This window comes from Eumetopias jubatus, unplaced genomic scaffold (genome assembly GCF_037043125.1).
Source record: "Eumetopias jubatus isolate StellerSeaLion01/CBP00866 unplaced genomic scaffold, mEumJub1_p1.0 scaffold_22, whole genome shotgun sequence".
Lineage (NCBI taxonomy): Eukaryota > Metazoa > Chordata > Mammalia > Carnivora > Otariidae > Eumetopias > Eumetopias jubatus.
In genome coordinates this window covers 2988131-3009925 of record NW_028274828.1, presented here as the reverse complement: position 1 = coordinate 3009925, position 21795 = coordinate 2988131, and the positions used below count along the sequence as shown (strand labels likewise).

General features: G+C 44.8%; 1 protein-coding gene across 3 annotated transcripts; it reads right to left on the bottom strand.

The window, feature by feature from the left end:
- Positions 1–4543: 4543 nt before the first annotated feature.
- LOC148162099 (endogenous retrovirus group K member 13-1 Env polyprotein-like) lies at positions 4544–11956 on the bottom strand. 3 transcript variants are annotated; one of them, XM_088020294.1, is made up of 3 exons: positions 11773–11956; positions 6879–6989; positions 4544–6558 (listed from the first exon to the last, which is right to left on the bottom strand). In XM_088020294.1, exon 3 carries the CDS (start codon positions 6197–6199, stop codon positions 4598–4600), a length of 1602 nt encoding a protein of 533 aa, XP_087876420.1. In that variant the 5' UTR covers positions 6200–6558; positions 6879–6989; positions 11773–11956; the 3' UTR covers positions 4544–4597. The 3 variants fall into 3 exon arrangements, with proteins under 3 accessions (XP_087876420.1, XP_087876421.1, XP_087876419.1); XM_088020295.1 differs by lacking the exon at positions 6879–6989; XM_088020293.1 differs by lacking the exon at positions 11773–11956 and having other exon boundaries at positions 6879–7295.
- Between the last annotated feature and the right edge of the window lie 9839 nt (positions 11957–21795).

Below are 21795 nucleotides of genomic sequence, written 5' to 3'. Positions count from 1 at the left end.
TTTCAGGGCTTATCAATAACACTGTGGTTTTCTTGGCCTATATACAACTCAAGCTAGCCAGTACAACATGTTTTTGTATGGGGGCAGCCAGGTGGCCATGGTTCAAAGGGATCAGGGAGCCTTTGCTCTACCCGATTAACCCCATTGATGCTCATGGCTCCCGACAAGCATCCAATTATATAAGGCAATGAATAAGAAAAGCAAAGAAACACATGGACAACAATACAATAATAGTGGGGCACTTTAACACCCCCCTGACTGAAATGGCCAGATCATCTAAGCAAAAGATCAACAAGGAAATAAAGACTTTAAATGACACACTGGACCAAAGGGGCTTCACAGACATATTCAGAACGTTCCATCCCAAAGCAACGGAATACACATTCTTCTCTAGTGCCCATGGAACATTCTCCACAATGGATCACATCCTCGGTCACAAATCAGGTCTCAACCGGTACCAAAAGATTGGGATCATTCCCTGCACATTTTCAGACCACAATGCTTTGAAACTAGAACTCAATCACAAGAGGAAAGTCGGAAAGAACTCAAATACATGGAGGCTAAAGAGCGTCCTACTAAAGAATGAATGGGTCAACCAGGAAATTAAAGAAGAATTTAAAAAATTCATGGAAACCAATGAAAATGAAAACACAACTGCCCAAAATCTTTGGGATACACCCACGGCAGTCCTGCGAGGAATGTACATAGCAATACAAGCCTTTGTCAAGAAACAAGAAAGGTCTCAAATACACAACCTAACCCTACACCTAAAGGAGCTGGAGAAAGAACGGCAAAGAGAGCCTAAACCCAGCAGGAGAAGAGAAATCATGAAGATCAGAGCAGAAATCAATGAAATAGAACCCAAAAGAACAGGAGAACAGATCAACGGAACTAGGAGCTGGTTCTTTGAAAGAATTCACAAGGTTGATAAACCCCTGGCCAGGCTGATCAAAAAGAAAAGAGAAATGACCCAAATCAACAACATCATGAATGAAAGAGGAGAGATCACAACCAACACCAAAGAAATACAAACAATGATAAGAACATAATATGAGCAACCCTATGGCAGCAAATTAGATAACCTGGAAGAAATGGGTGCCTTCCTAGAGATGTGTCAACTACCAAAACTGACCCAGGAAGAAATAGAAAACCTGAAGAGTCCTATAACCACGAAGGCAATTGAAGCAGTCATCAAAAATCTCCCAAAAACAAAAGCCCAGGGCCAGATGGCTTCCCAGGGGAATTCTATCAGACATTTAAAGAAGAATTAATACCTCGTCTCCTGAAACTGTTCCAAAAAGTAGAAATGCAAGGAAAACTTCCAAAGTCATTTTAGGAGGCCACCGCTACCTTGATCCCCAAACCAGACAAAGATCCCATCAAAAAGGAGAATTACAGACCCATATCCTTGATGAACATCGGTGCAAACATTCTCACCAAAATACTAGCCAAGAGGATCCAACAGTACATTGAAAGGACTATTCACCACGACCAAGTGGGATTTATCCCTGGGCCGCAAGGCTGGTTCAACATCCGCAAATCAATCAACGTGATAAAATACATTCACAAAAGAAAGAACAAGAATCATAGGATCCTCTCAATAGATGCAGAAAAAGCATTTGACAAAGTACAGCACCCTTTCTTGATCAAAACTCTTCAGAGTATAGGGACAGAGGGTACATACCTCAATATCATAAAAGCCATCTACGAAAAACCTACAGCGAATATCATTCTCAATGGGGAAAAGCTGAGAGCTTTTCCCCTAAGGTCAGGAAGGCGGCAGGGATAGCCACTCTCACCACTGCTACTCAACATAGTATTAGAAGTCCTAGCCACAGCAATCAGACAACAAAGAGAAATCAAAGGCATCGCAATCGGCAGAGAGGAAGTCAAACTCTCACTCTTTGCAGATGATATGATACTTTAGGTGGAAAACCCAAAAGACTCCACCCCAAAACTGCTAGAACTCACACAGGAATTCAGTCAAGGAGCAGGCCATAAAATCAATGCACAGAAATCAGTGGCATTCCTCTACACCAACAACAAGACAGAAGAGAGACAAATCAAGGAGTCGATCCCATTCACAACTGCACCCAAAACCATAAGGTACCTAGGAATAAATTGAACCAAAGAGGCAAAGGATCTGTACTCAGAAAACTAGAGAATCCCCAGGAATGAAATGGAAGAAGACACAAAGAAATGGAAAAACGTTCCATGCTCATGGATTGGGAGAAGCAACATTGTGAAGATGTCAATGCTACCTAGAGCAATCTACACATTCAATGCAATCCCCATCAAAATACCATCCACTGTTTTCAAAGAAATGGAACAAATAATCCTAAATTTTGAATGGAACCAGAAGAGACCCCGAATAGCCAGAGGAATATTGAAAAAGAAGAGCAAAGCGGGCGGCATCACAATTCTGGACTTCGAGCGCTATGACAAAGCTGTCATCAGCAAGACAGTATGGTACTGGCACAAAAACAGACACATAGATCCATGGAACACAATCGAGAGCCCAGAAATGGACCCTCAACTCTATGGTCAACTTACCTTTGACAAAGCAGGAAAGAATGTCCAATGGCAAAAAGACAGTCTCTTCAACAACGGCTGTTGGGAAAATTGGACAGCCACATGCAGAAGAAGGACACTGGACCATTTCCATACACCACACACAAAAATAGACTCCAAATGGTTGAAAGACCTCACTGTGAGACAGGAGTCCATCAAAATCCTAAAGGGGAACACAGGCAGCAAGCTCTTCGACGTCAGCCGCAGCAACTTCTTCCTAGAAACATCACCAAAGGCACGGGAAGCCAGGGCCAAAATGAACTATTGGGATTTCATCAAGATAAAAAGCTTTGGCACAGCAAAAGAAACAGTCCACAAAACCAAAAGACACCCGACACAATGGGAGAAAATATTTGCAAATGACATATCAGATAAAGGGCTACTATCCAAAATCTATAAAGAACTTATCGAACTCAACAGCCAAAGAGCAAATAATCCGGTCAAGAAAGGGGCAGAAGACATGAACAGACATTTTTCCAAAGAAGACATCCAAATGGCCAACAGGCACATGAAAAAGTGCTCAACACGGCTCGGCGTCAGGGAAATCCAAATCAAAACCTCAATGAGAGACCAGCTCACACCCGTCAGAATGGCTAAAATTAACAAGTCAGGGAACGACAGATGTTGGCGGGGATTTGGAGAAAGGGGAACCCTCCTACAGTGTTGGCGGGAATGCAAGCTGGCGCAACCCCTCTGGAAAACAGTATGGAGGTTCCTCAAACAGTTGAAATTAGAGCTACCATTCGATCCAGCAATGGCGCTCCTGGGTATTTACCCCAGAGATACAAAGGTAGGGACCCGAAGCGGTACGTGCACCCCATTGTTTATAGCAGCAATGTCCACAATAGCCAAACTGTGGAAAGAGCCAGGATGTCCATCGACAGAGGAATGGATAAAGAGGAGGTGGTATACATATACACAATGGAATATTATGCAGCCATCAAAACGAAGGAGATCTTGCCATGTGCAACGACATGGATGGAACTGGAGGGTCCGATGATTAGTGAAATACGTCAATCAGAGAAAGACATGTATCATATGACCTCAGTGATATGAGGAATTCTTAATGTCAGGAACAAACTGAGGGTTGCTGGAGTGGTCGGGGGTGGGAGGGATGGGGTGGCTGGGTGATAGACATTGGGGAGGGTATGAGCTACGGTGAGCGCTGTGAATTGTGTAAGACTGTTGAATCACAGATCTGTACTTCTGAAACAAAGAACGCAACATAGTTTAAGAATAAAGAAAAAGAAGGAGATAGCAGGAGAGGAAGAACGAAGGGGAGTTAGTCAGAGGGGGAGACGAACCAGGAGAGATGATGGACTCTGAAAAACAAACTGAGGTTTGTAGAGGGGAGGTGGGTAGGGGGATGGGTTAGCCTGGAGACGGGTATTAAAGAGGGCACATTCCGCATGGAGCACTGTGTGTTAGGAACAAACAATGAATCATGGAACACGACACCAAAACAAATGATGTAGTACACGGTGATTAACAAAGCAATAAAAAACAAAGACTGTAATAAGAGATGAACAAGGACACTATGTCCTACTTAAAGGGTCTATCCAACAAGAAGATCTAACAATTGTAAATATCTATGCCCCGAACATGGGAGCATCTGCCACGGCCCGCGTGCAAGGTCGAACAGGGGTGAGGGTAAGAGAATGAAACATAAAAGTATGGGAACAGGAGGGTTGCCCACGGGGATGCCGCGAGCAACAACTTTATTCTTACTTACACACTTTTTATAAGTTCAGGTTAGATAACAGTAGGACATAAACAAGTTCCACAGTTTTCTCCCTGCCCTCTCCTGGCTCCGTCTCAAGTTTTTGGTCCAAGGCCAGGTTCCTCAAGGACATAGTCTCCTCCCATCCTTCAAAGGGCCTGGTGCGCTATTTTTCAGGGCTTATCAATAACACTGTGGTTTTCTTGGCCTATATACAACTCAAGCTAGCCAGTACAACATGTTTTTGTATGGGGGCAGCCAGGTGGCCATGGTTCAAAGGGATCAGGGAGCCTTTGCTCTACCCGATTAACCCCTTTGTTGCTCATGGCTCCCGACATTTCCCCCTTTTATCTTTAAACGCAACATGTGTACATTTGCTTGGGTACTGGCCATGAAAGCAAACAGACAGCGACTCCAAGCACACCATAAGCAGAGTAATAAGGTTACCCCTACAACCAGAGCACACATAATCCAGAAGGAATGTTGGAGGATATTAAAGGGGTTAAACCCCTGTAGCTTTTGTAGAAAGGATTGTGCCATGTCTCTGGGGGTGACTACATGCAGATGGGAGGAGGCTATATTGTTTATTTGTTCTTGCAATTGAAACAGATCTAGGCTTACATTTGTCTCATGCCAGATACCTTGCAAGTGCCTCTGCACCGTTTCCCAGGAGACGTTGTCAGCTTTCAGGGGGGTCACACAAATGGAACCATACCCTCCGTGGCACACAAAGGACAAACGAGTATGTAACAATGAATATTGGGTGCCCAAATATTCGACCGCCTGCTCTAAACCATCCAGGCGAGCCAAGATCTTCCTATCTATGCTTCCCTGGGTGGCAAGGGTCTGGGAGACATTATGAGCTAAGCTATTTACATGAGCGGCAGTATGTATGCCCTGGGACAGTGCCACCGTGGAGACAGTAGCTGATGCTATCAAAGACACCAAGGCAGTGATGCCAGTTATTAGGAGGCCTAGGAAACGTCGCCCCCGGCTAAGTAGGCCCTCCAATTCTTGCGCAAATTGGTAGCCATAATCTCTATACCAGGGCCCCCTCACCTCTACAGGCATCATTAGATAAGGGGGCTGCATGGCTAGGAAAACCTTCTTTGTTGGATTTGGGGCGCTGGGTAAAGGCAAACAGTTGGTGAGATAACACTCCTCACAAGTTATTTTGTAAAGAGTTCTATTGGCCTTAGCCTCGGGTACTACAGATCCGTCCCCCACTACAAACAGGAACGGTGGGGAAAGACATGCCTGAATTTGAAATGTCAATGGGCCCGTGGGGAAGCCAGGGAAAAGGGGTGAATTAGTTTTAACATCTCTCATGGCCGCAACAATTTTCCATAAGTCCGGGTGTCTCATCCTCCCCAGTGATAGCAGTCCCCCGGGAGCAGAATTATTGTGGTCGTATGGCCCGTATCCTGAAGGCGGGGGGGAGCGGCGCAAAGGGAGATCCCTGTCTTTTGACCAGTCAATTATATAAGTGTCAGGTATGCCATGGGGAGTCACAATCTCTGGGTTGTGATGAACGCAGGTTTTCCAAGAGGGTCCATAGGTTTTCCACGTTAAGTCAGATTTACAGAGGGGATAGTCAAGGTATGGGGTCTCAAGGGATCTGGAAGCGGGTCCGAAACGGCCAACAGGCAGGGGCCTCCGATGTTGAAGGACAACCTCGTTGATGTCCCAATTCTCCACCATTACACGAGGTGTCAAAGTGTCTCCTCTAGGTGGCTCAGTTCCATACCAAGAGCGGATTCTTCGGGAGACTGATGAAGTGACCACGCATCCATAATGGGGCGCCTCAGGGCCATCGATGGCCTGGAAACAAATGGGGGGGGGCAGAAGCCAGGCTGGTCCAGTTAAAAGGCGCCACAGCATGAGTGAGGCCGGAAATCTCAGGCCCATCAAAAATGTCTGTGAAGTTAGTAAACACCCTGGGTGAGGGATCCTTCCAGGTGACTGCCCTCGCGGTAGGAGGGTCCGGGACAAAAGCCCAGTAAGGAGAGGCCTGGGCAGAGTCAAGGGTTAAAAGTGATAGCATGGCAAGGAAAAGGGCAACAGCCGTGACTGGCTGGCCCGACTCACGCACGGTGGCCTCAGCTCGAGCGGTCAGGGCTTTGATGTCTCCGCATGTTATTTTCCTCTGATCCGAGGCGGGGCGTCTCCTCGTCCTCCCGGAGCGGATCTGGAGCCGCCTCATTCTACAAACCATCACGGACAATGCGGACGCATCGAAGCGGGAGCCAGCGTGGCGTCTCCTCATCCTGGGGAAAGATACAAGCGCATCCTCGGCCCTGGCGTAGGACCGGGTCGGGTCCCCTCCACTCCGCGGTGGCGGGGTCACGCCACTTTGCATAGAGGAGGGGAGCCTGCTCAGGCTGCCAAAAACGTTCGGCGGCAGTGCGGCCAACCGAGTCAACATTCAAAAAATTTAAAACAAAGAGTACTAATGAGAGGTGTAAATGAGGTGAATATTTTATTTTCCCCTGTAGTATTTCCCCCTCCTTTAATTTTTTGAGGTACATTTTGAGGGTGGAATGGGCTCTTTCGACAATGGCCTGACCTTGAGAATTATAAGGAATACCTGTTGTATGAGTGATGTGAAAATTTGCACAAAAGGTCTGGAATGCTGAAGAGGTATAGGCTGAACCATTGTCGGTCTTAAGAGCCTTCGGCATGCCCAGAACTGCGAATGCTGCGAAAAGATGATTTTGGACATCTACAAAAGCTTCACCGGAGTGTGCAGTAGCAAAAATATAGTTAGAGAAGGTGTCGATGGAGACATGGATGTATTTAAGGCGGCCAAACGGTAAGTAAGTGGTTACATCCATCTGCCAAAGGTGGTTAGGAAGGAGCCCTCTGGGGTTAATGGCATATGAGGGGGGGTTAAAAAATTGGGGACAGGACTGGCATTCTCGTACAATTTGTCGGGATTCCTCCCGGGAGATGCCGTATTGACGCCGTAAGGCCTGTGCATTCTGATGGAATTTTGCATGGCTGCTTTTTGTTGTCTGAATGGTGTTTGTAGAAAATATATGTGTATTTTCATCAGCTATGCGATTGCCCTCCGCTAGGGGGCCAGGAAGGTTAGAGTGAGCTCTGATGTGTGTTACAAATAGAGGGTGCTGCCTCTGTAATAGGAGGAGCTGGATTGACTTGAATAGATGGAATAATTCTTCATCATTGGACAGTATGTAGGCCTCAGGTAGCTGCGGGATTGTTCTGGCAGCGTATTGACTATCAGTAAATAAGTTGAGGGGTTGAGTGTAGCGCTCTAGAGCGAGTGCAATCGCTTTGAGTTCTGCTCTCTGCACAGAGGAAGTGTCATAATGCAGGTGCTGGGTATTTTTATGTTGTGGTGAGACAGCATGTATGGCAATATTTCCTCTTTTGTCTGCATCTACGAAAACAGTGAGGGCAGAAGGAAGTGGCTGGGGAACAATGATTTTTTGAGCACAAATGGCAGTTTTGGCCAGAAATTGCAGGAGTTTATCTGAGGGTAAATGGAAGTTTATTTGGCCTGGATAGGATGCCAAGGCAGTTTGCCATGCTAAATGATGTTGCAGAAGATGTTCATATTGGTTTTTGGTTAGTATTGGCAATATGATATAATTAGGTTCTCTTCCGAACAGTTGGATTGTTCGGGTCTTGCCTTTACATACTAACATGGCAATTAAGTCAGATGTCAAATTTATCACATGAAGCTGATGAAGGGCAAGATGCAGCCATTCCAAAGGGCCATGAGGCTGCCAAATAACGGCCATTGGCAATTGTCCGGGGAGTAAAAGTATTAAGTACAATGGTAAATTGATGTCCACTCTAGTTATCTGAGCATTGGAGATCTGAGAGTTGACTAGCTCTAAGGCTTGTTGGGCTGCAGGTGTTAAGGTACGAGGTGAAGATGGATCAGTATCACCTTTTAAGATATCAAACAAGGGGGTCAATTGTTCTGTAGTTAGATTTAAAGCGGGTCTAATCCAATTTATGTCTCCCATCAGTTTTTGAAAATCATTCAAGGTCACTAGGGACTGGGTTCGTATTTGAACCTTCTGAGGTTTAATAGTTTGCTTTTCTATTATATGCCCCAGATATTCAAAAGGGGCCGTACGTTGTATTTTGTCAGGGGAGAGGACCAGATTATATTGTTCCAAACATTGTAAGAGATGACGGAAGGCGGCAGTCAACATACGCTCGGTTTCTGCAGCCAAAAGAATATCATCCATGTAGTGGATGCAGTAAACTTGAGGGAAATCTTTCCGTAAGGGTGTAAGAGCCCTGCTCACATACTCTTGGCAAAGAGTTGGGCTGTTCGCCATGCCTTGAGGCAGGACTTTCCATTGATATCTTTCATAGGGGGCTTGTAAATTTGTGGAGGGTACCGAGAAGGCAAACTTCTCACAGTCATCTGCAGCTAGAGGAATGGTAAAGAAGCAATCTTTCAAATCCGCCACCAACAAATGGTAATTTAAAGGGATAGCGGAAGGGGCAGGAAGACCGGGCTGTAATGCCCCCATGGGTTTCATTACAAGATTTACAGCTCTTAGATCCTGTAGCAGGCGCCATTCACCTGATTTTTTCTTTATTACAAAAATGGGTGTGTTCCATGGGCTACAAGATGGTTCCAAATGACCAAGAGAAAGTTGCTCAGTTATGAGTTTTCGGGCGGCCTTTTGTTTCTCCTCAGGTAAGGGCCATTGATCTACCCAAACTGGCCGGGTGGTGGTCCATTCTACTGGTAGGGCATGAGGTCGGATCAATGACCCTGGGAAAAACCCAGGCCCGTTTTATCATATTTGGGGACATAGCAAAGAGGCTCAACGTTACCTTGAAGCCCCTTGCCAAGCCCTTTTCCTGGTTCGTAGCCCATGTTACACATAATATTTTTCACAACCTGATTTTGGAACACCTGTGGGACGTTGGCAGTTTCCAAGGTTAGCCCCATTTCTGAGAGTATATCTCGCCCCACAAATTGAGGTCTATGTCAAGAACAAAAGGTTGGAAAGTTCCCGACAGACCATCATCAGATTTCCAAATAAGATGACTGGAGCTTATCTTGGGTGCTGAGGCCAATCCTACTCCCCTTATAGGGGTGATGGCGTCCTGCAAGGGCCAGGAGGAAGGCCATTGTTTCTGAGTCAATACAGAGACATCGGCCCCCGTGTCTATGAGTCTCTGGAAAATCTTACCATTGATAGACAGAGTTAATAGGGGTTTATCTTTTGTAATCTTTTGTAACCAATAGGCATCAGTTGACCCAAAGCCTTTAGATCCTCGCTTAGCTTTCAATGATGGATTATCTGTGTCCAAACGGGGAAGTAATATCAATTGGGCAATGGGCACACTAGGTTGCAAAGTTATAGTGCCTTGTTGTAAGCTAACCATTATTTTAATTTCCCCAGTGTAATCTTCATCAATGACTCCTGGATATACTATTAAGCCTTTAAGGGTCCAACTAGACCTACTCAATAGTAAGCCCCATGTGTTTGGGGGGAGAGGTCCCCATATTCCTGTACTTATTGGTTGAGGGGGCATGCCAGCTTCTAAATAAACAGAACTATTTGGGGCCAGATCTAATCCTGCACTGGCTGGGGTGCCTCGGTGAAGGGATTCAATCCCAGGGAGGTCGGCCGTGTTGGCTCTGACCTCAGAGATGGGGGAGAGAGCATTGCCGCTATTGTTTGGTGGGGCTGCGGGAAGCCCCGTTGGGAGTTTCCCTGCTGCAGGGGGCGGCCAAAGCGGTCAGTTTTTGATCGACACTCATTGGCCCAGTGCCGTCCCCGCATACACCTGGAACATACAGAAGGTGGCTGTGGCTTATTAGGGGGGTTCCCCGAGGGAAAGTTGAAAGATGGGGCTTGCCTTGAGCCCTTAGGGCACTCATTACGAAAGTGTCCAAGTTCCCCGCATAGAAAGCAGGGCATGCGAGCTTTAGAATTCATTGGGGACTTTCCCTTTTGTTTTTTAAGAAGTTGTGTATGCAGCTGCTGCGGAGGAATTCCTCGAAGGGCTGCTGCCAAGGTCACTCCTTGTACATAACTGGGACCAATGTCTGCACACAGCCGCAAAAAATCCTCAAGGGTGCCCGTGGACTTCCAAGGCCTTATGGCCGCTTGGCATGCTGAATTGGCATTCTCAAAGGCTAGCTGCTTCACTATAATAGTTCCTGCCTCTCCGTCCACAACAATCCTACTCACGGCTTGTAAAAGCCGTGAAACAAAATCTTGATAGCGTTCATCGGGCCCCTGTCTTATTTTAGATAATTCCTCTGTCCTTGAGCCAGTGGTCGGTAACTTTTTCCATGCAGTCAAAACAGCCTCATTGATTTGAACATAAGCAATCTCAGGGAAATGTATTTGGTTACCCACTTCATAATAAGCTCCAGTACCAGCCAACATCTCATATGTGACAGGGATTTGGGTCCTTTTGTTATAGATAGCCAGATTGTTACACTTTTCCTCGAATTCGGCCTTCCACAACAAATAATCTCCCCCATTAAGGCAAGCCCGGGCAACAACCTTCCAATCTCCCGGGCAAAGAGCTTCTCTGGTAAGGTTCTCCATCATAGATAGGGTAAAGGGAGCAGTGGCCCCGTACTGACTACAGGCAGCCTTTAAGTCTTTTAACATTTTAAAATTTAGGGCAGTATAAGTCCGTTGGCCTCCCTGTAAGGTTACTGGGTAGGCATTAAATTCTCCCACGTCTTCTCCTGCCTGCTGCGTTGTTAGTAAAGTCCTCTGTAAAGGGCTAATGTTGGACACAGGGGACTTGGCAGCGCTCTGCTGATTGGTCATAATGGGAAAAGCCTGCAGCATGCTAGTTTGAGTACACTTAGTCACAGAATTGATCCCCTGCCCAGAGGCTGTGACTGCAGGCAGGACCGATTTCAACGATGTGGGCATAGTCAGAATGGGGTCATCATCAAGATAAACATCATCGTCGCCAAATTCATCCCCACCACTCTGAGCCTTAGGGGCTTTCCCCGCCAAGGGTATAGGAGGTGGTGGAGGAGGGAAAGGATCCTGGGTGGGTATGTTAGCATCATTGCCCAGGATCTCAAAAGAGGATACCCCAGTGGGAGTCAGGGGTACTTTAATAGGATCTTTTTCCTCATCTTCAACCCATGATTTTAAAGATATCAGCTCAATTTTTTGTTGTGGCTCCAGGATTTCACAAATATGAGACCAGAGGCCCATTGTATTGGGCGGCAAGGCACCGGAGCCCCGCAACTTTATTTGATTTTTCATCTCTTGGCCCACCCGTCTCCAATCCTCTGGGTTTGCTGTTCCTTCTAGTGGGAACCAAGGGCACAAATCTTTTATGTTCCTGAAAAATTCCTGCAGTGTGGAGGAAGACACCTTATGCCCTCTCTCTGCCAATAAAATCTGCAGGGTCCGCAGAAAATATGCATGACTAGCGGACTGACTTTGTCCCATAATTTCTTACTCCTGTCGTGCCGGTTAAACGACCGGTTCTCTTACCTGGTTGCTTGCGACGTCAGTGTCCAGGATCCTCTTTCATGTGCTCAGGTCCCTGTTCGGGCGCCACTTGCCAAGGCCCGCGTGCAAGGTCGAACAGGGGTGAGGGTAAGAGAATGAAACATAAAAGTATGGGAACAGGAGGGTTGCCCACGGGGATGCCGCGAGCAACAACTTTATTCTTACTTACACACTTTTTATAAGTTCAGGTTAGATAACAGTAGGACATAAACAAGTTCCACAGTTTTCTCCCTGCCCTCTCCTGGCTCCGTCTCAAGTTTTTGGTCCAAGGCCAGGTTCCTCAAGGACATAGTCTCCTCCCATCCTTCAAAGGGCCTGGTGCGCTATTTTTCAGGGCTTATCAATAACACTGTGGTTTTCTTGGCCTATATACAACTCAAGCTAGCCAGTACAACATGTTTTTGTATGGGGGCAGCCAGGTGGCCATGGTTCAAAGGGATCAGGGAGCCTTTGCTCTACCCGATTAACCCCATTGATGCTCATGGCTCCCGACAAGCATCCAATTATATAAGGCAATGAATAAGAAAAGCAAAGAAACACATGGACAACAATACAATAATAGTGGGGCACTTTAACACCCCCCTGACTGAAATGGCCAGATCATCTAAGCAAAAGATCAACAAGGAAATAAAGACTTTAAATGACACACTGGACCAAAGGGGCTTCACAGACATATTCAGAACGTTCCATCCCAAAGCAACGGAATACACATTCTTCTCTAGTGCCCATGGAACATTCTCCACAATGGATCACATCCTCGGTCACAAATCAGGTCTCAACCGGTACCAAAAGATTGGGATCATTCCCTGCACATTTTCAGACCACAATGCTTTGAAACTAGAACTCAATCACAAGAGGAAAGTCGGAAAGAACTCAAATACATGGAGGCTAAAGAGCGTCCTACTAAAGAATGAATGGGTCAACCAGGAAATTAAAGAAGAATTTAAAAAATTCATGGAAACCAATGAAAATGAAAACACAACTGCCCAAAATCTTTGGGATACACCCACGGCAGTCCTGCGAGGAATGTACATAGCAATACAAGCCTTTGTCAAGAAACAAGAAAGGTCTCAAATACACAACCTAACCCTACACCTAAAGGAGCTGGAGAAAGAACGGCAAAGAGAGCCTAAACCCAGCAGGAGAAGAGAAATCATGAAGATCAGAGCAGAAATCAATGAAATAGAACCCAAAAGAACAGGAGAACAGATCAACGGAACTAGGAGCTGGTTCTTTGAAAGAATTCACAAGGTTGATAAACCCCTGGCCAGGCTGATCAAAAAGAAAAGAGAAATGACCCAAATCAACAACATCATGAATGAAAGAGGAGAGATCACAACCAACACCAAAGAAATACAAACAATGATAAGAACATGATATGAGCAACCCTATGGCAGCAAATTAGATAACCTGGAAGAAATGGGTGCCTTCCTAGAGATGTGTCAACTACCAAAACTGACCCAGGAAGAAATAGAAAACCTGAAGAGTCCTATAACCACGAAGGCAATTGAAGCAGTCATCAAAAATCTCCCAAAAACAAAAGCCCAGGGCCAGATGGCTTCCCAGGGGAATTCTATCAGACATTTAAAGAAGAATTAATACCTCGTCTCCTGAAACTGTTCCAAAAAGTAGAAATGCAAGGAAAACTTCCAAAGTCATTTTAGGAGGCCACCGCTACCTTGATCCCCAAACCAGACAAAGATCCCATCAAAAAGGAGAATTACAGACCCATATCCTTGATGAACATCGGTGCAAACATTCTCACCAAAATACTAGCCAAGAGGATCCAACAGTACATTGAAAGGACTATTCACCACGACCAAGTGGGATTTATCCCTGGGCCGCAAGGCTGGTTCAACATCCGCAAATCAATCAACGTGATAAAATACATTCACAAAAGAAAGAACAAGAATCATAGGATCCTCTCAATAGATGCAGAAAAAGCATTTGACAAAGTACAGCACCCTTTCTTGATCAAAACTCTTCAGAGTATAGGGACAGAGGGTACATACCTCAATATCATAAAAGCCATCTACGAAAAACCTACAGCGAATATCATTCTCAATGGGGAAAAGCTGAGAGCTTTTCCCCTAAGGTCAGGAAGGCGGCAGGGATAGCCACTCTCACCACTGCTACTCAACATAGTATTAGAAGTCCTAGCCACAGCAATCAGACAACAAAGAGAAATCAAAGGCATCGCAATCGGCAGAGAGGAAGTCAAACTCTCACTCTTTGCAGATGATATGATACTTTAGGTGGAAAACCCAAAAGACTCCACCCCAAAACTGCTAGAACTCACACAGGAATTCAGTCAAGGAGCAGGCCATAAAATCAATGCACAGAAATCAGTGGCATTCCTCTACACCAACAACAAGACAGAAGAGAGACAAATCAAGGAGTCGATCCCATTCACAACTGCACCCAAAACCATAAGGTACCTAGGAATAAATTGAACCAAAGAGGCAAAGGATCTGTACTCAGAAAACTAGAGAATCCCCAGGAATGAAATGGAAGAAGACACAAAGAAATGGAAAAACGTTCCATGCTCATGGATTGGGAGAAGCAACATTGTGAAGATGTCAATGCTACCTAGAGCAATCTACACATTCAATGCAATCCCCATCAAAATACCATCCACTGTTTTCAAAGAAATGGAACAAATAATCCTAAATTTTGAATGGAACCAGAAGAGACCCCGAATAGCCAGAGGAATATTGAAAAAGAAGAGCAAAGCGGGCGGCATCACAATTCTGGACTTCGAGCGCTATGACAAAGCTGTCATCAGCAAGACAGTATGGTACTGGCACAAAAACAGACACATAGATCCATGGAACACAATCGAGAGCCCAGAAATGGACCCTCAACTCTATGGTCAACTTACCTTTGACAAAGCAGGAAAGAATGTCCAATGGCAAAAAGACAGTCTCTTCAACAACGGCTGTTGGGAAAATTGGACAGCCACATGCAGAAGAAGGACACTGGACCATTTCCATACACCACACACAAAAATAGACTCCAAATGGTTGAAAGACCTCACTGTGAGACAGGAGTCCATCAAAATCCTAAAGGGGAACACAGGCAGCAAGCTCTTCGACGTCAGCCGCAGCAACTTCTTCCTAGAAACATCACCAAAGGCACGGGAAGCCAGGGCCAAAATGAACTATTGGGATTTCATCAAGATAAAAAGCTTTGGCACAGCAAAAGAAACAGTCCACAAAACCAAAAGACACCCGACACAATGGGAGAAAATATTTGCAAATGACATATCAGATAAAGGGCTACTATCCAAAATCTATAAAGAACTTATCGAACTCAACAGCCAAAGAGCAAATAATCCGGTCAAGAAAGGGGCAGAAGACATGAACAGACATTTTTCCAAAGAAGACATCCAAATGGCCAAGAGGCTCATGAAAAAGTGCTCAACACGGCTCGGCGTCAGGGAAATCCAAATCAAAACCTCAATGAGAGACCAGCTCACACCCGTCAGAATGGCTAAAATTAACAAGTCAGGGAACGACAGATGTTGGCGGGGATGTGGAGAAAGGGGAACCCTCCTACAGTGTTGGCGGGAATGCAAGCTGGCGCAACCCCTCTGGAAAACAGTATGGAGGTTCCTCAAACAGTTGAAATTAGAGCTACCATTCGATCCAGCAATGGCACTCCTGGGTATTTACCCCAAAGATACAAAGGTAGGGACCCGAAGCGGTACGTGCACCCCATTTTTATAGCAGCAACGTCCACAATAGCCAAACTGTGGAAAGAGCCAGGATGTCCATCGACAGATGAATGGATAAAGAGGAGGTGGTATACATATACACAATGGAATATTATGCAGCCATCAAAAGGAAGGAGATCTTGCCATGTGCAACGACGTGGATGGAACTGGAGGGTCCGATGATTAGTGAAATACGTCAATCAGAGAAAGACATGTATCATATGACCTCACTGATATGAGGAATTCTTAATGTCAGGAACAAACTGAGGGTTGCTGGAGTGGTCGGGGGTGGGAGGGATGGGGTGGCTGGCTGATAGACATTGGGGAGGGTATGAGCTACGGTGAGCGCTGTGAATTGTGTAAGACTGTTGAATCACAGATCTGTACTTCTGAAACAAAGAACGCAACATAGTTTAAGAATAAAGAAAAAGAAGGAGATAGCAGGAGAGGAAGAACGAAGGGGAGTTAGTCAGATGGGGAGACGAACCAGGAGAGATGATGGACTCTGAAAAACAAACTGAGGTTTCTAGAGGGGAGGTGGGTAGGGGGATGGGTTAGCCTGGTGACGGGTATTAAAGAGGGCACATTCCGCATGGAGCACTGTGTGTTATGAACAAACAATGAATCATGGAACACGACACCAAAACAAATGATGTAGTACACGGTGATTAACAAAGCAATAAAAAACAAAGACTGTAATAAGAGATGAACAAGGACACTATGTCCTACTTAAACGGTCTATCCAACAAGAAGATCTAACAATTGTAAATATCTATGCCCCGAACATGGGAGCATCCAATTATATAAGGCAATGAATAAGAAAAGGAAAGAAACACATGGACAACAACACAATAATAGTGGGGCACTTTAACACCCCCCTGACTGAAATGGCCAGATCATCTCAGCAGAAGATCAACAAGGAAATAAAGACTTTAAATGACACACTGGACCAAAGGGGCTTCACAGACATATTCAGAACGTTCCATCCCAAAGCAACGGAATACACATTCTTCTCTAGTGCCCAAGGAACATTCTCCACAATGGATCACATCCTCGGTCACAAATCAGGTCTCAACCGGTAACAAAAGATTGGGATCATTCCCTGCACATTTTCAGACCACAATGCTTTGAAACTAGAACTCAATCACAAGAGGAAAGTCGGAAAGAACTCAAATACATGGAGGCTAAAGAGCGTCCTACTAAAGAATTAATGGGTCAACCAGGAAATTAAAGAAGAATTTAAAAAATTCATGGAAACCAATGAAAATGAAAACACAACCGCCCAAAATCTTTGGGATACACCCACGGCAGTCCTACGAGGAAAGTACATAGCAATACAAGCCTTTGTGAAGAAACAAGAAAGGTCTCAAATACACAACCTAACCCTACACCTGAAGGAGCTGGAGAAAGAACGGCAAAGAGAGCCTAAACCCAGCAGGAGAAGAGAAATCATGAAGATCAGAGCAGAAATCAATGAAATAGAACCCAAAAGAACAGGAGAACAGATCAACGGAACTAGGAGCTGGTTCTTTGAAAGAATTCACAAGGTTGATAAACCCCTGGCCAGGCTGATCAAAAAGAAAAGAGAAATGACCCAAATCAACAAAATCAGGAATGAAAGAGGAGAGATCACAACCAACACCAAAGAAATACAAACAATGATAAGAACATAATATGAGCAACCCTATGGCAGCAAATTAGATAACCTGGAAGAAATGGGTGCCTTCCTAGAGATGTGTCAACTACCAAAACTGACCCAGGAAGAAATAGAAAACCTGAAGAGTCCTATAACCACGAAGGCAATTGAAGCAGTCATCAAAAATCTCCCAAGAAACAAAAGCCCAGGGCCAGATGGCTTCCCAGGGGAATTCTATCAGACATTTAAAGAAGAATTAGTACCTAGTCTCCTGAAACTGTTCCAAAAAGTAGAAATGCAAGGAAAACTTCGAAAGTCATTTTAGGAGGCCACCGCTACCTTGATCCCCAAACCAGACAAAGATCCCATCAAAAAGGAGAATTACAGACCCATATCCTTGATGAACATCGGTGCAAACATTCTCACCAAAATACTAGCCAAGAGGATCCAACAGTACATTGAAAGGACTATTCACCACGACCAAGTGGGATTTATCCCTGGGCCGCAAGGCTGGTTCAACATCCGCAAATCAATCAACGTGATAAAATACATTCACAAAAGAAAGATCAAGAATCATAGGATCCTCTCAATAGATGCAGAAAAAGCATTTGACAAAGTACAGCACCCTTTCTTGATCAAAACTCTTCAGAGTATAGGGACAGAGGGTACATACCTCAATATCATAAAAGCCATCTACGAAAAACCTACAGCGAATATCATTCTCAATGGGGAAAAGCTGAGAGCTTTTCCCCTAAGGTCAGGAACGCGGCAGGGAGAGCCACTCTCACCACTGCTACTCAACATAGTATTCGAAGTCCTAGCCACAGCAATCAGACAACAAAAAGAAATCAAAGGCATCCCAATCGGCAGAGAGGAAGTCAAACTCTCACTCTTTGCAGATGATATGATACTTTAGGTGGAAAACCCAAAAGACTCCACCCCAAAACTGCTAGAACTCACACAGGAATTCAGTCAAGGAGCAGGCCATAAAATCAATGCACAGAAATCAGTGGCATTCCTATACACCAACAACAAGGCAGAAGAGAGACAAATCAAGGAGTCGATCCCATTCACAACTGCACCCAAAACCATAAGGTACCTAGGAATAAATTGAACCAAAGAGGCAAAGGATCTGTACTCAGAAAACTAGAGAATACTCAGGAATGAAATGGAAGAAGACACAAAGAAATGGAAAAACGTTCCATGCTCATGGATTGGGAGAAGCAACATTGTGAAGATGTCAATGCTACCTAGAGCAATCTACACATTCAATGCAATTCCCATCAAAATACCATCCACTTTTTTTCAAAGAAATGGAACAAATAATCCTAAATTTTGAATGGAACCAGAAGAGACCCCGAATAGCCAGAGGAATATTGAAAAAGAAGAGCAAAGCGGGCGACATCACAATTCTGGACTTCGAGCGCTATGACAAAGCTGTCATCAGCAAGACAGTATGGTACTGGCACAAAAACAGACACATAGATCCATGGAACACAATCGAGAGCCCAGAAATGGACCCTCAACTCTATGGTCAACTTACCGTTGACAAAGCAGGAAAGAATGTCCAATGGCAAAAAGACAGTCTCTTCAACAACGGCTGTTGGGAAAATTGGACAGCCACATGCAGAAGAAGGACACTGGACCATTTCCATACACCACACACAAAAATAGACTCCAAATGGTTGAAAGACCTCACTGTGAGACAGGAGTCCATCAAAATCCTAAAGGGGAACACAGGCAGCAAGCTCTTCGACGTCAGCCGCAGCAACTTCTTCCTAGAAACATCACCAAAGGCACGGGAAGCCAGGGCCAAAATGAACTATTGGGATTTCATCAAGATAAAAAGCTTTGGCACAGCAAAAGAAATAGTCCACAAAACCAAAAGACACCTGACACAATGGGAGAAAATATTTGCAAATGACATATCAGATAAAGGGCTACTATCCAAAATCTATAAAGAACTTATCGAACTCAACAGCCAAAGAGCAAATAATCCGGTCAAGAAAGGGGCAGAAGACATGAACAGACATTTTTCCAAAGAAGACATCCAAATGGCCAAGAGGCACATGAAAAAGTGCTCAACACGGCTCGGCGTCAGGGAAATCCAAATCAAAACCTCAATGAGAGACCAGCTCACACCCGTCAGAATGGCTAAAATTAACAAGTCAGGGAACGACAGATGTTGGCGGGGATGTGGAGAAAGGGGAACCCTCCTACAGTGTTGGCGGGAATGCAAGCTGGCGCAAGGCCTCTGGAAAACAGTATGGAGGTTCCTCAAACAGTTGAAATTAGAGCTACCATTCGATCCAGCAATGGCACTCCTGGGTATTTACCCCAGAGATACAAAGGTAGGGACCCGAAGCGGTACGTGCACCCCATTGTTTATAGCAGCATTGTCCACAATAGCCAAACTGTGGAAAGAGCCAAGATGTCCATCGACAGATGAATGGATAAAGAGGAGGTGGTATACATATACACAATGGAATATTATGCAGCCATCAAAAGGAAGGAGATCTTGCCATGTGCAACGACGTGGATGGAACTGGAGGGTCCGATGATTAGTGAAATACGTCAATCAGAGAAAGACATGTATCATATGACCTCACTGATATGAGGAATTCTTAATGTCAGGAACAAACTGAGGGTTGCTGGAGTGGTCGGGGGTGGGAGGGATGGGGTGGCTGGCTGATAGACATTGGGGAGGGTATGAGCTACGGTGAGCGCTGTGAATTGTGAAAGACTGTTGAATCACAGATCTGTACTTCTGAAACAAAGAACGCAACATAGTTTAAGAATAAAGAAAAAGAAGGAGATAGCAGGAGAGGAAGAACGAAGGGGAGTTAGTCAGAGGGGGAGACGAACCAGGAGAGATGATGGACTCTGAAAAACAAACTGAGGTTTCTAGAGGGGAGGTGGGTAGGGGGATGGGTTAGCCTGGTGACGGGTATTAAAGAGGGCACATTCCGCATGGAGCACTGTGTGTTATGAACAAACAATGAATCATGGAACACGACACCAAAACAAATGATGTAGTACACGGTGATTAACAAAGCAATAAAAAACAAAGACTGTAATAAGAGATGAACAAGGACACTATGTCCTACTTAAAGGGTCTATCCAACAAGAAGATCTAACAATTGTAAATATCTATGCCCCGAACATGGGAGCATCCAATTATATAAGGCAATGAATAAGAAAAGGAAAGAAACACATGGACAACAACACAATAATAGTGGGGCACTTTAACACCCCCCGACTGAAATGGCCAGATCATCTCAGCAGAAGATCAACAAGGAAATAAAGACTTTAAATGACACACTGGACCAAAGGGGCTTCACAGACATATTCAGAACGTTCCATCCCAAAGCAACGGAATACACATTCTTCTCTAGTGCCCAAGGAACATCCTCCACAATGGATCACATCCTCGGTCACAAATCAGGTCTCAACCGGTACCAAAAGATTGGGATCATTCCCTGCACATTTTCAGACCACAATGCTTTGAAACTAGAACTCAATCACAAGAGGAAAGTCGGAAAGAACTCAAATACATGGAGGCTAAAGAGCGTCCTACTAAAGAATTAATGGGTCAACCAGGAAATTAAAGAAGAATTTAAAAAATTCATGGAAACCAATGAAAATGAAAACACAACCGCCCAAAATCTTTGGGATACACCCACGGCAGTCCTACGAGGAAAGTACATAGCAATACAAGCCTTTGTGAAGAAACAAGAAAGGTCTCAAATACACAACCTAACCCTACACCTGAAGGAGCTGGAGAAAGAACGGCAAAGAGAGCCTAAACCCAGCAGGAGAAGAGAAATCATGAAGATCAGAGCAGAAATCAATGAACTAGAACCCAAAAGAACAGGAGAACAGATCAACGGAACTAGGAGCTGGTTCTTTGAAAGAATTCACAAGGTTGATAAACCCCTGGCCAGGCTGATCAAAAAGAAAAGAGAAATGACCCAAATCAACAAAATCAGGAATGAAAGAGGAGAGATCACAACCAACACCAAAGAAATACAAACAATGATAAGAACATAATATGAGCAACCCTATGGCAGCAAATTAGATAACCTGGAAGAAATGGGTGCCTTCCTAGAGATGTGTCAACTACCAAAACTGACCCAGGAAGAAATAGAAAACCTGAAGAGTCCTATAACCACGAAGGCAATTGAAGCAGTCATCAAAAATCTCCCAAGAAACAAAAGCCCAGGGCCAGATGGCTTCCCAGGGGAATTCTATCAGACATTTAAAGAAGAATTAATACCTAGTCTCCTGAAACTGTTCCAAAAAGTAGAAATGCAAGGAAAACTTCCAAAGTCATTTTAGGAGGCCACCGCTACCTTGATCCCCAAACCAGACAAAGATCCCATCAAAAAGGAGAATTACAGACCCATATCCTTGATGAACATCGGTGCAAACATTCTCACCAAAATACTAGCCAAGAGGATCCAACAGTACATTGAAAGGACTATTCACCACGACCAAGTGGGATTTATCCCTGGGCCGCAAGGCTGGTTCAACATCCGCAAATCAATCAACGTGATAAAATACATTCACAAAAGAAAGAACAAGAATCATAGGATCCTCTCAATAGATGCAGAAAAAGCATTTGACAAAGTACAGCACCCTTTCTTGATCAAAA

What these genes read in the sequence shown, in the direction of transcription:
- LOC148162099 (XM_088020294.1), bottom strand. Translation starts at nt 6,199, where the DNA reads ATGGGCCTGAGATTTCCGGCCTCACTCATGCTGTGGCGCCTTTTAACT.